This window comes from Rhizophagus irregularis, chromosome 4 (genome assembly GCF_026210795.1).
Source record: "Rhizophagus irregularis chromosome 4, complete sequence".
NCBI lineage: Eukaryota > Fungi > Glomeromycota > Glomeromycetes > Glomerales > Glomeraceae > Rhizophagus > Rhizophagus irregularis.
The window spans coordinates 2,435,672-2,453,975 of NC_089432.1; the positions used below are offsets into that span (position 1 = coordinate 2,435,672).

The 18,304-nt window shown below is 25.6% G+C and overlaps 3 protein-coding genes across 3 annotated transcripts; all 3 read left to right on the forward strand.

The window, feature by feature from the left end:
• Positions 1-3,002: 3,002 nt before the first annotated feature.
• OCT59_023866 (uncharacterized protein) lies at positions 3,003-7,035 on the forward strand (the record flags this gene model as incomplete). The annotated part of the gene is made up of 9 exons (XM_066135017.1): positions 3,003-3,008; positions 3,484-3,681; positions 3,753-3,825; positions 3,945-4,078; positions 4,153-4,480; positions 4,556-5,223; positions 5,289-6,093; positions 6,156-6,399; positions 6,495-7,035. 9 exons carry the CDS (start codon positions 3,003-3,005, stop codon positions 7,033-7,035), a joined length of 2,997 nt encoding a protein of 998 aa, XP_065991088.1.
• Positions 7,036-9,175: 2,140 nt separating this feature from the next.
• Positions 9,176-9,495, forward strand: OCT59_023867 (uncharacterized protein; the record flags this gene model as incomplete). Its single annotated transcript, XM_025311281.2, has 2 exons — positions 9,176-9,301; positions 9,370-9,495. The coding sequence occupies 2 exons, from the start codon at positions 9,176-9,178 to the stop codon at positions 9,493-9,495; spliced, it is 252 nt and encodes an 83-aa protein (XP_025173226.2).
• Positions 9,496-12,270: 2,775 nt separating this feature from the next.
• On the forward strand, positions 12,271-15,529 carry OCT59_023868 (uncharacterized protein; the record flags this gene model as incomplete). The annotated part of the gene is made up of 4 exons (XM_066135019.1): positions 12,271-12,507; positions 12,584-12,817; positions 12,907-13,255; positions 13,343-15,529. 4 exons carry the CDS (start codon positions 12,271-12,273, stop codon positions 15,367-15,369), a joined length of 2,847 nt encoding a protein of 948 aa, XP_065991089.1. The 3' UTR covers positions 15,370-15,529.
• Between the last annotated feature and the right edge of the window lie 2,775 nt (positions 15,530-18,304).

Consider the following 18,304-nt stretch of genomic DNA (forward strand, 5'->3'; position numbering starts at 1 on the left):
ATTCTTCGTGGCACTATGCTTAGCCAATAAAAAATGTTTTACCCGGTGGCTAAACTATTTTTCCGGTATCACGTGATATTAATTTCGGCCAGAATTACATATTTGGCCAAATTATCTAAGACCGCGAAATTTTCATAGTTCCAATTTTATTCAATACTTTTTTTAACCAATTACATATTATTCAGCATTTTTCAGACTATTGTTTAACATTTATTTGTAAATTAACTATTAAACTATGAAATTTTGGATAAACAAAATGTTTTGTATACAGCTGAAGATTACTATAGATAGATGTTTTGAGTTAGTAAGGCAATTTTTAAATGTTAAAATGAGATTTGTTTCTTCTTTCAAAAATTAAAGAATCATTTGAATCAAATTATATAACACTAAGGTTTTAATTTTTAAAAAAAAGTTGTCTCAAATTTTATAATATCCCAATTTTTTTCATTTAAAGTCAGTTGACCAAACATGTCATTCAAGTGTTTTCAGTGTTTTCACTTTTCAATATTTAAAGTTTTGTCTATAGTCGTACTTTAATGAAAAAAAACATATACTTATTTCTTGTAAATCTTAAAATTACAGTGCTATGAAAAAAAAAAATATAAATATTCATTTCATCTGGATTACAATCCGGATGAAAACCGCAAAATCCGGATATCCGAAAAAAAAAATATCCGGATCGATCCGGATACGGATCGAAGCACTAATCTAGGAATTTTATAATCGTTGGTATTTGCCCATTTTACTGCCAGGTAAAGCTTGCCACATACCACACTATTTTTAAATTTTCGTCAGCAGTTTCACGCTTATTCAATAGAGCAGTTTAAGTTATTAATCCTATAAATGGTTTGCAAATAAAGACGATCATGATGGTCAAGAGGTACAATTTACTTAAAATCGTTATGATTAATTCTTATAACGGTTAAAAATTTTGCTGCTTTTTAGTGTATAATTAAAGTGATTTAACTTACTTTAGTATTAATATCGATATTGAAAGTGTCAGTATAACCGATATCGTATCACGGTAAAATGTTAATCAATAAAGCTGTTCCAACTGGAATTAGTTACTTTTTCAGGTTTATTTATACATAAGAAATTTATGTTTGTAAGCATATCTTATAACACATTATATGATTATAAAATTTCAATTATTTCATGCATTTAATCCTAAAAATTATTTAGTTTGAGATTGTAATAGTATTTATCGTTCAAAATGTCGGGAATCAGCAAAAAAGTTACTAGATTTGGAAAGGTTACTTAGCTTCTAGATCAATAAAGATTAGCGTTAGTTTATTTAAAAAAGTAATTCACATGTCGTTAAGGAGTTAAAAAAAAAATGAGCAACAAATGGTATTACAAAATCGATAAAAAAGGTTGATTGATCCGGTAAAAAGAGTACCCATAGTCAATCAGTCAATCAGTCATACTGTCATACATCATGAAGCCATCACGTGTCATTGATTTTTTTATATATCGAAGAAATGGGACAAGACTAAGCAACATTTAGATAAACTTGGCTACGTGACAAGATTACGCATAAAAAATTATTTAAATACTAAACGGTAAGGGCTGACATTAGACTTACTTTGGTAGCAAGCGAACAATTTAGAACGGGGCTTGTAATGTAGTTTTTACAAAAATAATAGAAAATATTTCGTTCATTGGTTTTCTGACTCGATGAAACTTTCACAAGTTCGGAAAAGATATGCTTAACAGCTTACCAACGAAATAAAAATATGATCAATCCGAAATTGAAATCCAATTTTATTATTGAAAATAAAAAATATAAAGGATTTTTGTTTATATTTTAAATGAAAATGGGATGATGTACACATTGGAGAAGTCAGAACTCAGAAGTCTATTCAGGATTAAGGAATTTCTGATGGCCTACAAGCAAAATTTCCAGATGAATATTTTTGATAAGGAAGGCATTATAATTTTTAAATTAAGCATCAAATTTCAAGGTTTCACTAACAAACGTAGTCTTTCAATTTCTAAGAACAATAGGGACGGTATGTAAAGATATCCCTTGATCAGCATAGGATACAGATACAAGTCTGGACCAAGGTATGAGGGAAGAAATTAACAAAATTAATAATACTGGGAAATGAGAATTGTTCAGCGTCTTTGAACATGGACACAAAGGAAACAAGTTTTGAAGATGCTTTTGCGAGTTCAAAGAATTTAGAAAAAGAAGAATACAGATAGGACCTTCCAGATTAAACTTTCAAATCAGTAAATATTAGTTTAGTGATATTAGAATTAGGATATTGCAGAAAATTTAGAAAATTAGAAAAATACTGTAAAAATTCAAAATGCATACTTTAGAAAATATTTTGATATTCACATAGGAGTCTGCTTTTGATAGACTAAATGATATTTGTTTATATTTGTATATTTTACACCTGATCCTAGTACACCAATAGATTATGCAAAGATTTAATATTTATATATTTAATTATTTGTTGTAATAGTATTAAATTCATTTCATTTCTTATAAATATACTTCATATTTTTGTTGGAAAAGTGAGCCAGATAATCGTCCGGTTATAATAAGTAGTTATTAAATAGAATGCTAATTTTACAATAATATAATTGTAAAAGAATCAATTATCAAAACAACAAAATTTTTAGAATATCGTTGAAATTATTAATCAGAGAATAATTTTTTTAAACGTGTTAAATAAAAAAATACTAATCTCATTCTTAGATTTTAGACAATATTGTAATCTGATATAACTATAAGATCTATTACACTCTAGTTAGTAATTAAGAATCAGTAAACAAAATTTTGTTTTTGAAATATAAACTTTGATTTTATAAATTTTTAAAGTATTTGTTGATAAAACGTTAAAATAAAGTTATAATGATAAACATTTCGATCATCAAAGTTTGATGATCTAACTTAAAAAAAGTAAATAATCGACAGTTACCTTTTATGGAAAGCCGTCCTTGACAAAAGGTTGATGTCCAGACATCATGAAATATAATGTTTAGACATCATGATGGTATGTCTAGACATCATGTTTGATATATGTAGGATGATGTTTATACATTATTTAACATGATGTAAAAGACATCAACCGACATGATGTCTAGACATCATGCTGATCAAATTACCAAATATAGTATATTATAAGTTACACAAAATAAAATTTACTATATTTGGTAACATGATGTCTAAGACATCATGTCGGTTAATGCTTGAGCATCATGTTGAATGATGTACAAACATTATTCTACATATATCAAACATGATGTCTAGACATTATCCAACATGATGTCTGGATATCAACCTTTTGTCAAGGACGGCTTTCCATAACCTTTGGCGTTCTGTGATACCATTTTATTTATAAATAATCAAAAAAATTTTCTTCATTTTTTCCATTTTTGAAAAGAATAAATTTAAATTCCGCAGCAATAATTTTTCTATACTCAACAATGTCTAATAGCGCTGAACTTATTAGTAATTCAAATGATTAGAATGAATGGATTGAAGAAGCAATTTCTAAAAAACATATTAAATATTATGAATATGAACAATTTTATAATATTCAGAAAATTGGTTCCGGTGGCTTTGGAAAGGTTTATCATGCGAATTGGAAGAATTCTCATAAGCGTTGTGCAATAAAATCATTTTTTAATATCAATGATGCTACAATCAAAGCAATAGTTCGTGAGGTAATTATGATGTCAAACATTTTTTCGTTATTATTATAAATATTTAAGTTAATAATTTATTTATCACCTAGATTCAACTTCAACGCGAAGTTGATTTTCATGATAATGTTATTCGTTTTTATGGGGTTACAGCTTCTATTAAGGGTATGATAAGTTCTAATATTTATAATATTATACAATAATTAATTAATTAATTTATAAAAATTTTTTTTTTAAGACAATCAAAAAAAAGAATATTCATTAGTGATAGAATATGCATGCAGAAAATGGTACCCTCCGAAAATATTTAAAAGAAAATTTTGAAAATCTCACTTGGAACAATAAATTTAATCTTGCATCCCAACTGGCTTATGCAGTATCATGTTTACACGGTGAAGGGATCATGCACCGCGATTTAGTAAATATATTACAATTTAATTAGTTATTTTATTTTATTGATGTTTTGTCTTAATGCTGGTTCAATATTGATAGCACTCCAATAACGTGTTAGTCCATCAGAATATTATTAAGCTAGCAGATTTTGGTTTATTAAAAAGAATTGAGGAAACATCCAACTCTCAATCGAGAACATTTGGATTAATTCCTTATACTGATTCAAAAAGCTTTAATGGAAGTGCATATTTATTAAACAAAAAAAGTGATGTTTACGGCGTAGGTGTATTACTATGGGAAATATCCAGTTGTCAGCCTCCTTTTCATGGTAAACGATGTGATGCTGGTTTAGCCTTGAATATTTTACAAGGCCTTAGAGAGACACCCATTCATAATACACCAGAAGAATATATAAGTATTTATACTGGTAAATACAATTTAAACTATCATAACTTATAAATAATGTCAGTTTTAATTAATTAAAAGCATTCTTTTTTTGTAGCTTGTTGGAATGTTAAACCTGATAATCGTCCAACTATCGATCAAGTGGTTAATAAATTAGATAAATTAAAGGCAAAACAAAATATAATTATAAAAGATTTTCACTTATATAATAATGACAATGATATACAATCATCATATAACTACCAGTCTAATTCAGATGTAATTTCTGAAAATATTGATTCATCACATGGAAATTTATCTCAAATTATTCAAAACTTCAATATAATGAATACAAAAGAAATAGAATCTTCAATGTCATCAGGTAACCTATTTGAGAATAGCTTTGATACTATAGTTAATGATATAATTAATTATCTTGTTGGTGATAGTATTGAAGTAGGAAAACAAAAAGTCCTAAATTATCTTAATAACCATAATATAACTTTACAGGACTTTAATAATTTATTATTAAATAATCAAAATAACTCAAATTCTATTTACTTACTTGGAAAATTTAATGACTTAGGAATTGGAATCTGTGCTGATAGTCAAAAAGCATTTGAGTTTTATCAAAAAGCAACAGATTTAGGAAATGCATTTGGAATAAATGAGTTAGGATATTGTTATGAAAAAGGAATTGGAACTAATATTGATAAGAAAAAAGCATTTGAATTATATCAAAAAGCAGCAGATTTAGAAAATTCATTTGGTTTATATAATTTAGGAGTTTGTTATGAAAAAGGAATTGGAACTAATATTGATAAAAAAAAGCATTTGAATTATATCAAAAGGCTGCAAATTTGGGAAATTCATATGGAATAAATAGTTTAGGACATTGTTATCAATATGGAATTGGAACTGATATTGATAAGAAAAAAGCATTTGAACTATATGAAAAGGCTGTAGTGGATTCAGAAAATTCATTTGGAATGATTGATTTAGGTTATTGTTATGAAAATGGAATTGGAACTGATACCAATAATAAAAAGGCATTTGAATTATATCAAAAGGCAGTAGAATTAGGAGACACATCCGTAATAACCAACTTAGGATATTGTTATGAAAAAGGAATTGGAACTGATATTGATAATAAAAAAGCATTTGAATTATATCAAAAAGCAGCAGATTTAGAAAATTCATCTGGGATGTATAATTTAGGAGATTGTTATGAAAAAGGAATTGGAACTGATATTGATAATAAAAAAGAATTTGAATTATATCAAAAAGCAGCAGATTTAGAAAATTCATCTGGGATGTATAATTTAGGAGATTGTTATGAAAAAGGAATTGGAACTGATATTGATAAGAAAAAAGCATTTGAATTATATCAAAATGCTGCAGATTTAGGAAATTCATATGGAATAAATAGTCTAGGATTTTGTTATGAAAAAGGAATTGGAACTGATATTGATAATAAAAAAGCATTTGAATTGTATCAAAAGGCTGCAGATTTAGGAAATGCATCTGGAATGAATAATTTAGGAGGTTATTATGAAAATGGAATTGGAACTGATACTGACAAGAAAAAAGCATTTGATTTATATCAAAAGGCAGCAGAATTAGGAAATTCATTTGGAATGCATAATTTAGGAGATTGTTATGAAAAAGGAATTGGAACTGATATTGATAAGAAAAAAGCATTTGAATTATATCAAAAGGCTGCAGATTTGGAAATTTATATGGAATAAATAATTTAGGAAATTGTTATCAATATGGAATTGGAACTGATATTAATGAGAAAAAAGCATTTGATTTATATCAAAATGCAGCAGATTTAGAAGATGCATTTGGAATGAATAATTTAGGATATTGTTATGAAAATGGGATTGGAACTGATATTGATATGAAAAAAGCATTAGAATTATATCAGAAAGCGGCAGATTTAGAAAATTTATCTGGAATGTATAATTTAGAAGATAATTATGAAAAAGAAATTGGAACTAATATTGATAAGAAAATGCATTTGAATTATATGAAAATGTAGCTGCTGAATTAAGGAATTCATTTGGAAAAAATAATTTAGAAAATTGTCATCAACATGGAATTGAAACTGATATTGATGATAAGAAAAAAGCATTTGAATTATATCAAAAGGCAGCAGAATTAGGAGATGCACTTGGAATAACCAACTTGGGATGTTGTTATGAAAATGGAACTGGTACTGATATTGATAAGAAAAAAGCATTTGAATTATATCAAAAGGCTGCAGATTTAGGAAATTCATTTGGAATATATAATTTAGGAAATTGTTATCAACATGGAATTGGAACTGATATTGATAAGAAAAAAGCATTTGAATCATATCAAAAGGCTGCAGATTTAGGAAATTCATTTGGAATATATAATTTAGGAAATTGTTATCAACATGGAATTGAAACTGATATTGATAAGAAAAAAGCATTTGAATTATATCAAAAGGCTGCAGATTTGGGAAACAGTTTAGCTCAATATTGTCTTGCTGTGATGTATGAGAATGGGGAAGGAACTGCTAAAAATATAGCTAAAGCAATTTATTGGTACAAAAAACAGAATACTTGAGATAATTTAGAGAAATCTAAAATTAGAAAATAAGGAACAATTTATGTAAAGTAAATTAATAATATTTATTCAAGTATTTTTCAAAATAAAAATGCTACTGTAATAGAAATACTATTTTATAATAAAATTTGTTCTAATAAATTTGTTAAATGTTATTTTTAATAACTGTTATATTGAAATTTATCATATATAATTTATAAAATCCAAGTAATCATGATAAATTGGTTGATATATCAGAAATATCTTATATTTCAGAATTATTGTTTTTAATAAATTTTATATAAAACTTGCATTAGCAGTTAGAATCAATTGTATTAAGATTTGCAGAAAAATAAGCTATTTTAAATTTAATTAAAGATCACAATACTTTATATTACTGATTTTTTTTATTTAAAAGAGAATTTTGCTAAAGGATCTTTGGATAAAATGTGTCATTTTACCAAAACTATAACTTTTTTATATAAAGATAGAATAAACTGAGTAACTGACTTCAAAACCATCCGATTTGTTAAGATTTTTTCCAGAAATGTTGACATTCAGTGTGCCCACGAGTCTTCCGAGTCTACCAAAATTGTCACCTCACGTGACCAATAAATTTCGATTACCTTTTTTGTATTAGTTTGTTTTTAATTATATTTACATTGCGAAACACGATAAAATACAATTTTTTCTGACTTTATTTTTTGATGAACATGTCCAGCTTAAGTTTGTTCAGGCTGTTATATAAAAAAAAATATAAATGAGTTTTTAAGTAAAAGTATTATAAGAGCAACTTGTAATAGTTGTGGAAATAGAAATTTAAATATAAAAAAAAGAAAAATAAGACAAAGAAGCGCTTATTTGATAATAGAGAAAATAACAGACTACCTAGTCAGCTTTTTAATATCGTTTATGGGTATTTATTAGAAACAAATGAAACAAGTGAGTTTTTAAAAATTAAGGTACTCGATTTATTATAGGAGAAATTTTACATATAGAACCTTTATTTAAAGAGTTGCCGAATACAATAACTGAAGAAGAAAATACAGTCAACTCACAATATAATGAACCCTCCAGTTTTCACCTCAATTCGTTATAAGGCTATACAGTATATAATGAAGAATTTTAAAAAATTTAATTGGTTGCTTCATTTTATTTATTTTATTTATTTTATTTTTACTTCAGAAAGGCAAATACACTAGAGAGATACTAAAACATTATGTGTAGAAACTAGACATAAAGAATATTGATCTAAACTAAGTGTACAAAATCTAACAGGCAGACTCGCCCTTCGTTGGAACGACCTGACTAATGGAGAACTAGTCGCCATAGCAGTGAAAGAACAAAGGGGATTAAACACTATAGTAAATACAAGGGGAAAGAGAGGAGTCAGAAAAATTAAAACTACTTGCAACCAGTTCTGAACCAAAAGAAAAATCTAAAAATTGAAATCACGGTAAATTATGTAAGAAGTAAAATAGATCCACATGACTTTATTGTCACGTGATCTCAAATCATCACTGTTTGGACACCGATATTGCCAAACAGGATGTGCGTTACGTAAATTAATAACGTCTGAGTCATCTGATGATGTGTGCAAACTATCTTGATCTTTTTTTCGTCGGTAATTTATGAAACTTTTTTTCGTTATGTTGTTAGCGCTTTTCCAGGCTTTCAAGTGTGAACATCGCAATTTCCAAATCGATTTATAGATTTCTGCATGTATAACGAGAGTTATTATCGTATTTGATTGGTTAAATGTCACATGATTCGTTATATGTTATATTGAGAGTTGACTGTAATAAAGAAATTGCTAATAGAATTTTCAAAAGTGAATATCAATATGTATGTCACTCTAAACATATACAAAAATTACAATTTTATTTCACGGTTCAAAATAGAGAAAACTATTTAACAGACCAACAAAAATGAATATGTGTGTTCTTGTCGACTAATTGTTTTTTATTATGTAAACATTTTTGTTGTTCCGATTGGCAAAATGGAAACACATTTTTTTAAAAAGGTTAATTTGTTTAAATATATTTTATTTTTATTCAATTGTATTTTTATTTTATTTTAATAGGTTCAAAGAAACAGAACCCATCCTTTAATATTTCAGCCTAATATAACAATTTGGCAGGAACTTGGAAACCAACATATAATGAATGAATCTAATATATCTAATATTAATTCTATTTTGACAATGGAAAATTCAAATAATGAGGATGATGAATATACAGAATTCTGTGAAAATACAATAATCAAATTTAAGAATTTATTAAGAGAGGTGATTTTATTTTTAAAAACTAATGAATAGGTTTATTATTTAAAAATATATTAATGATTTCTTTATAGACACAAGATCTTTTAGATGAATCTATCAATTTACCTCAGAGAAAAAAGTGGTGGGAAACATCTCTTCTACGAATGGTTCAACAAATAAAAGAACATAAACGTCGATTAACAATGCCGAGAACATGAAAGGATAAAACTAAAAACACATTTTATTGGTAATTATAGCAATTTTTACAATATTATATCAATCGTTAAAAAGGTTAAAAAATTAAAATTTTTTGTTAAAAAAATAATTATTTTGTTAAGTTAAAAAAGTTTAAACTTTTTAAATTTTTTCGTCTAAGTCGTTTAAAAATCATAAACAAGTCACGTGAAAGCAACAAATTTATTGTGCGAGTTAAATTTTCGGCTGCAATCGATGTTTCCAAAGTTTTCCATCGTCTAATTTCGGACCACTACTTTTTGGCTTGACTAGTACATTAAGAAGATCTGATTGATATAATTTATATTTTCTCATGCCTATGCAATTATTTTTGACATAGTAGATGATAATGATTTTGTTGATGAAGATAAGGAAATCTACAGCAGTTGTACTTCAGTTATTTGACTGATCATAGAACATTTGGTAGAATCTAGTAGTATCAGATTTCATCATCAACTATAAATGAGTGTTAATTTTTCGACAACATTATAGTATAATAAAGCAATTATAATGATACTCCAGTTACTTTATACTATACTATAATATCATGATAATTCTACTCATCTGGATATTGTTAGATTAGATAGTTAAATTTAATATAACGATATAAATACAAGTATATAGCATAATTCAATTAATATATTGACGGTCTTTATTAGTGTTATAGTGAAAGTTCAATATGACGACTTTATTGAAATTTTATTTATATGATGATGATATGAAAATATGATGGAAAGTACGAAGCAATTATAAAAACATACTGTAAATCATTTATTCACCAAATTGTAATATTGTATGTTAAATATGGCTAGTATACTAGACATAAACAGCAGGTAAAATTTACACAAATTTGGATGTTTTCTTTAAAAGTTAAACATAGATTTTCAATGAAAGCTAAAAATGGTTGGTTGTCTTTCTAAAAAAGGAAACTACTTGAAGACAAATTTTATTGTTTTCTGTTTGTTTAGCCAGTCAGTCAGCTCATTAAAAAACGTAATATAAAGAGATTAAATTTTTCGACCAAAATTAAAATAATCACATTTAATTTTTCACCCAAAAAAAAAATATATAAATTTAACTAAACCAAAAGAAAACAAAAATGAAAAACTTCCTTTTTTTAAAAAAAAATTAGTAACCTGGAGTGGAAATAACCATTATGTAAAATACATTAATACTTTCTAATTATTTAACATTAAATAAAATTTTTTATCATTTTGTTTCGCATAAATTTAACTACCTAAATAATTAAGTAAAACTAAAATTATTTTTTATTATATTATTTTTACTGTTCCATACCAAAAAAGACAAATTCTTTTATTTTTAAAAAAAAATTGGTAATCCATCATAATGATCAGATTTAATTATTTTTCACCAAAAAAATATATATTTTTAATATAGTGTTGCATAATAGTCATGATTTATTATTGTTTACTAGGAAAACTGAAACCGTCAGCGGTAGGAAATTAAATCATTAAAATATATACAATAATAGCAAATTTAAAAGGGGAAAACGTGTCAGAACATCAAGAAACTTCAGACAAACGTAATTATCCTCAGCTAAAACTTCGGACAAATAAGAATATGTTTGTGTTTATTGTTTATTATAAAAGAAATAACATTGATTATAAATTTCTTACCATATTTAAATTATAGTAATTTTTACATTGATAGTTAGGTAATAATAGTTCATGTAAAATAGTAATAGAATATTTTTTATTAAATTAGACGAATTTATTATATATTTAATATTTTTTTTTGCAAACCTAATGTAATAATAAATAATTATGATCAACAGTTATTACGAAAGGAATTTTTTTCAAAAAGAGTATTATATTTGTTTTTTTTTGCATGCTCTAATTTGTTGAAATTCAGTGTCAAATTAAATTTAACTGGCACATTATATAAAACGTCTTTCAATCATAAAGTATTAATACTAATTCTATTATTTATTATTATTATAGATACTACACCAAAAATGCATGATAATAGATTTTATTATTTGTTAACATTTAAAGTTCCCTGCCATGTTTTAATGTTTATTTGTTAAATTATGCATTTTGCTGAAATTTAATTTATTTTTAATGATTTTATCCATTTTTTTTTTCAAAATAAAACAAAAAAAGACTTTTTATCCAGATAATAGGGAAAACCTGGTAATTTTATTCGGATAAAGACCATAAAGACCGCACTATCAGGATGAACATATTTGTTTGGATCCAGATCCAGATTACTTGCAGTAAAACAAAACAATTATATTATACACTTTTTACAATATCTTATTTCTGATATTCATTCTATTTTTGGATTTCTAGTCGTCACACAAATGTCATTGAAACCAAATTCAATTAAATTTGTTTCACTTACACATCACACAAAATTTGCGGGATGTAACCTTTTTTCTTTTTTTCCTTTCATGTCGATCATAAACATTTCTCCCCCTAATTTTTAACAATCAAAAACAAAAAAAAAAACCTTTTGTTTCCCCAAAAAGGAAATTTATTATTGAATCTTATGGTAATTCAAATGAAGATCAATGATAATTAAGTAATGATTGTCAATGGAGAAATTTTTAAAGTATGATCGACTTAAAATATGCAGACAACGCTTAAGCAAAGACAGTTCGTTTAATTATTTATTTAAACTCGAGCGGTCGAGCTGCAAACTCACAAAACTCTATAAAAAAAAAAATTATTATTTTATTATTTTTTTTTTTGATATTAAACAAAACTTTATTTATTTATTTATTTATTTTTATCAATATGTCAACGAATAGTAAAGAACAAACTAACAATTCCGATTATATTGATTGGATAGAAAAAGCAATTGAAGATAATTATATTACATATTTTGATTATGATGAATTTACAAATAAACAAGAATTCGAAAATAGTGATACTAGTTCGGTTGGAAAAATATTTAAAGCAAATTATAAAAACAATGATACTCCTTTGATCGTAAAAACATCTAGATTAGATATTAAAAAATTTATAAATGAGGTATTTTAAAATTTTAACATATTTTATATATATTAATAATTTTCACAAAAATCCTATTAATCAAAATCTATAACAGCTTAAAATCCGGAAGGAAGTTGATTTTCATACAAATATTTTACAAATTCATGGGATTTCAAAATTTGACAATCAGTATTCATTAGTTTTGGAGTACGCTGATGGTGGAACATTGTATTCGTACTTAAAAGAGAATTTCACTAAGCTTGAATGGAATGATAAATATCGTTTAGCGTTACAACTTGCAAGCGCTATAGAATGTATTCATAATAAAGGAATAATCCATTGTGATCTGGTACGTACAATATATTATTTAATATTTTTTTATTTATCTAATACATCTCACTAATACGAAAATTAATGATGATAATAATTAACCTTTAGCATGCACACAACGTGCTAATACATAAAAACGATATTAAAGTAGCAAACTTTGGCTTAGCTAAGAAAGCATCTGAAGCATCAAATTATTCTATTGAAGTATATGATTTACTTCCTTATATAGATCCAAGAAACTTGAGTAATATCAAACATAGAGATCAACCCTGTATAATGGATTTCAAATCAGATATTTATAGTATAGGAGTTCTTCTCTGGTTACTATCAAGTGGTCGAAAGCCTTTTTGTGATGAAGGTATACAATACGATGCTCGTTTAGCCATGGATATAGTAGGTGGAAAAAGAGAGGAGATTATCAAGGGTACGCCTATTAAATATAGTAATATCTATAAAGGTAAAATATTATTAATTTTTATAACACGATTGGATGGTTTATGTAACGTATTAATGATGTATAATTCTAATTTAATTTTTTTTTTAGCGTGTTGGGAAAATGATCCTGATGAAAGGCCATCCATTCAAAAAGTCGTTTCATACCTTACATCATATCAAGATATTAATGAAGAAACAAATTCTATCAAATTTGAAAAAAAAAATGAAATTAAGAAAGGAGCATCAAATAAGGATTTTGATTACATCATGATAGATGATGATTTAATTATAGATGAAGACATTTTAAATTCTATTATACAAAATGATTTACAAAATGATTTATTAATTAATATAACAGATTCTGATGACATTGAAAAAATTATTAATAAGTTGATAGACCATTTAATCAAAATGCATGATGAATTTGGTTATGGTTTTGCAGAAGTAAAACAAATTATTGAACAAAATATTAAAAATATTAATCAAACCTTACTAAATAATATTCCTAATTGGCTTAAAAATCAAACATCATCACCTAAATATAATTTCTTTCATGGTTTTCTTTATTTTAATGGAATTATTGTAAAGAATAATGGAGATAGAGCATTTGGATTATTTTCTAAATCATCAAAAGAAAATTATCCTATGGCTCAAGTTTATTTAGGTAAACTGTGTACAGTTCCTAAAATTCAAATTGATTGGTATCAAAAATCGGCAAAAAATGGAAATAAACTTGCAGAATTTTATTTAGGTAACTGGTATGAAAATGTTAAAAAAGATGATTTTAAAGCATTTGAATGTTATGAAAAAGCAGCAAATGTTGGAAATAAAATTGCACAATTAAATTTAGGTTATTTTTATGATAATGGTAGAGGAACGGAAAAAAATAAGGAAAAAGCGATTGAATGGTATGAAAAATCTGCAAATCAAAAATGTAGTAACGCACAACTTTTTCTTGGAATATTATATAAAGGAACTAAAAAAGATTCTAAAAATTCATTTGAATTGGTTGAAAAAACAGCAAAAAGTGGAAATAAAATTTCACAATTTTATTTAGGTAAATATTATTATCATGGTACAGGAGTTAAAAAAGATTATGGAAAATCATTTGAATGGTATGAAAAATCAGCTAAACAAGGATATAATGATGCATTATGTGCTTTAGGATATTTATATTTAAAAGGTAAAGGTACTGAAAAAAATTTAGGAAAAGCATTTAATTTGATTGAAGAGGCGGCAGAAAAAGGAAGTAAATATGCACAACATTATTTAGGTACAATTTATCGACATGATAAAGGTGATATAGTAAAAGCAATTGAATGGTATAAAAAATCTGCTGAACAAGAATATAATGAGGCACAAAATAGTTTGGGATGTTTATATGAAGAAATTTATCAAGATTTAGATGAATCATTATATTGGTATGAAAAAGCAGCAAAGAATGGAAATAAATTCGCACAATATAAATTAGGATGTTTTTATGAAAATGGTAAAGGAAAACAAAAAGATGTAAAAAAAGCAATTGAATGGTATGAAAAATCAGCTAAACAAGGGTGTAGTTTTGCACAATATTGTTTAGGATATTCATTTGAAAATGGAGAAGGAATTGATCAAGATTTAGGTAAAGCAATTTATTGGTACAAAAAAGCTGCTGAAGATGGAAATAAAACTGCACAATATAGAATAGGATATCTTTATGAAAATGGTAGAGGAATGCGAAAAGATATAAAAAAAGCAATTGAATGGTATGAAAAATCGGCTATACAAGAGTATAATAATGCACAATGTAGTCTAGGATATTTATACGAAAAAGGCAAAGGAATCGATCAAGATTTAAGTAAAGCAGTTTATTGGTACAAAAAAGCAGCAGATAATGGATATGAAGCTGCGTATTATTGTTTGGGTAAATGTCATCAAGATGGAATTGGTATCGAAAAAGATGAAGTTAAAGCATTTGAATATTATAAAAAATCAGCTGAAAAAGGATATTTAAATGGAATATATATACTTGGATACTGTTATGAGAATGGGATTGGAACCGAAATTGATAAAGAAAAGGCAGTTGAATTGTATAAAGATGCTGCTAACAGAGGAAATAAAGATGCACCAATAAGACTAGAAATGATGAGTTCATAATTTTACATTATTTAATCAGTCTAATCATATTTTATAATAGTTTCTATCATTCTACTATTTTGATTATTTTTTTTTTATTTTCTAAAATTATTATATATTTTGTATAATCTCACTATTATTTATTTTATATTCATTATTAAAATGAATGACTTAATATTATAAATTTAATTATTAAATAAAATATAACTTGAAGCAAGTATTTTTAATTGAATTGTATCACGTTATATATTGGCGGTGTATGGCGGAGTCTTCAAGATTTTGCACATGTACAGAATTGAAATTTTGCGAAAAATAGTGTTTTTTACATCCGCAGACCGCAGTATACAATTATTACGTGAAAATAAGGAAAGAAATTAAAAAAAAAATAAAATTGGCACCGAATAAATTAAAATTGATTGAATTATATCAAAAATATGGAATTGTTGCTATTTTGATAAATGTCAAAGACCTGCTATGAGTAATTGCAGTTCTCTTAACCAATAAATTAAAGAGGATATTATTTTTGTATAGCTTCTACTACTTTAAATAAAGGTTATAGTAAATTAATTATTACTGCGTATTCTAATCATTTCAATAACAAAACAGGTTCCAAAATTAAAAAAAAAACCATTTTGCTTTCATATCCCACCTGAGTAGATCCAAAGAAACTTTGTATCGTTACATTACATCTCATGTCTCTTTACGTCATCTAATAAATCTAATAACAAAATATCAAAGTAATTTCATATCTTATATATCTTATTTACAATAAAAATTGATCTTTACTATCTATTTAAAAGTAATAAAGTCTATATAAACTTGATGCAAATATAACTGAATTTTGTATACGTAATTGTTAAATATAATTAAACTGATTAAAATTATTTTTGTTCTTTACTTCATTGCATGTATTGGCACAGGTACCGTTTTTTCTTAATTATTAATTATATAAAGATGCAATGTATGGTAATATTTAATAATACTTTACATGTTAATTATGGGATTAGAGATTAGATACTGTAATATCGTTGACTTTATATGAGTAATAATGCAAACTAACATATTTTATCGATACGCAGTATATTATAATCAGTACATAAACTTGTTATACTTACATCTGTAAATTTTCCATATAATTTAGATAGACTTTTAGTATACTTTTTTTATAGTCCGAAACATAAGCATAGTACACACTTCAACTCTTAATTAGGGAATATTAAATTCTAGGATCTTGAGTAACTATCGAAATCTCATTTTGCTATCATGTATATCACGCGTGATTAGATAAAATATTTAATAATACTTTACATGTTAATTATGGGATTAGAGATTAGTTACTGTAATATCGTTGATTTTATATGAGTAATAATGCAAACTAAATACGCAGTATATTATAATCAGTATATAAATTTGTTATACTTACACCTGCAAAATTTTCCATATAACTTAGATAGACTTTCAGTATACTTTTTTTATTGTCCGAAACATAAGTATAGCACACAATCAACTCCAAATTAGGGAATATTAAATTCTAGGATCTTGTGTAACTATCGAAATTTCATTTTTTGTTGTATATCACGCGTGATTAGATAAAATATTGATAATACTATTGTGAGATTAGAGATTAGATACTGTAATATCGTTGACTTTATATGAGTAATAATGCAAACTAACATATTTTATCGATACGCAGTATATTATAATCAGTTTATAAATTTGTTATACTTACTTCTGTAAATTTTCCATATAATTTAGATAGACTTTTAGTATACTTTTTTTATAGTCCGAAACATAAGCATAGTACACACTTCAACTCTTAATTAGGGAATATTAAATTCTAGGATCTTGTGTAACTATTGAAATCTCATTTTGCTATCATGTATATCACGCGTGATTAGATAAAATATATTGATAATACTTTACATGTTAATTATGAGATTAGAGATTAGAGATTAGATACTGTGATATCATTGATTTTATATGAGTAATAACATATTTTATCGATATGCAGTATATTATAATCAGTACATAAATTTGTTATACTTACATCTGTAAATTTTCCATATAATTTAGATAGACTTTCAGTATACTTTTTTCATAGTCCGCATAGTACACACTTTAACTCTTAATTATGGAATATTAAATTACGCGTGTTTAATTTATTTAAGCTTTCAAATACACTAGTACACTCAAGAGCTGAACTTGTAATGTATACATGTATATGTATGATAAAAACTTTAATACTTCAAAAATAAATTTAGCTTGATAAAAATTTTTTAATTAACAATAATAAAAGCTTTAATAATATGGGAATATTACACAATATCATGTAATCTTCAATTATATGGTTTATAGGGAGTAAATCATACTAACAATCATTAAATCAATTAATATTACTAGTTTAGGATAAATAACTTATAAATTAATTGTGACTCATAGATAATATAGATAATCTTGATTTTTTTTATCTATTTTGTTATTAGTCACTATGTATCTATGTATTCAAAGGGTTTTAAAAAATATATAAATACCCTTAAATTTCCTCAAGAAAAAAATCAAAAACCAAATTTCAATATTATTATTTTACAAATATCAAACCAAAATTTTTCTAAATTACAATTCAAATTTTTAACTTGCAATTACAAAATGTCTTACCATTTGTGCTCAAATATTGTCAACACTATTTTAAATGAATTTCCTATCAACAAATGTTACAATCACCCTCAACCTATCATTGAAACGTCTCAAAATTATTTACCATTACTTACCGGATTTTTTTACATTCTTTTTATAATTCTCCTCATATATACCAACATTCTCACCAATACAATTGTCCTAATTCTTCACTTATTGAAATTCATGTGCACAATAATCATTTCTCTCAACCAACTCCCTTCTCTTCCTTCATATCTATCTAATATATTTTATTCTTTTAAACATTTATTATTATCAATTC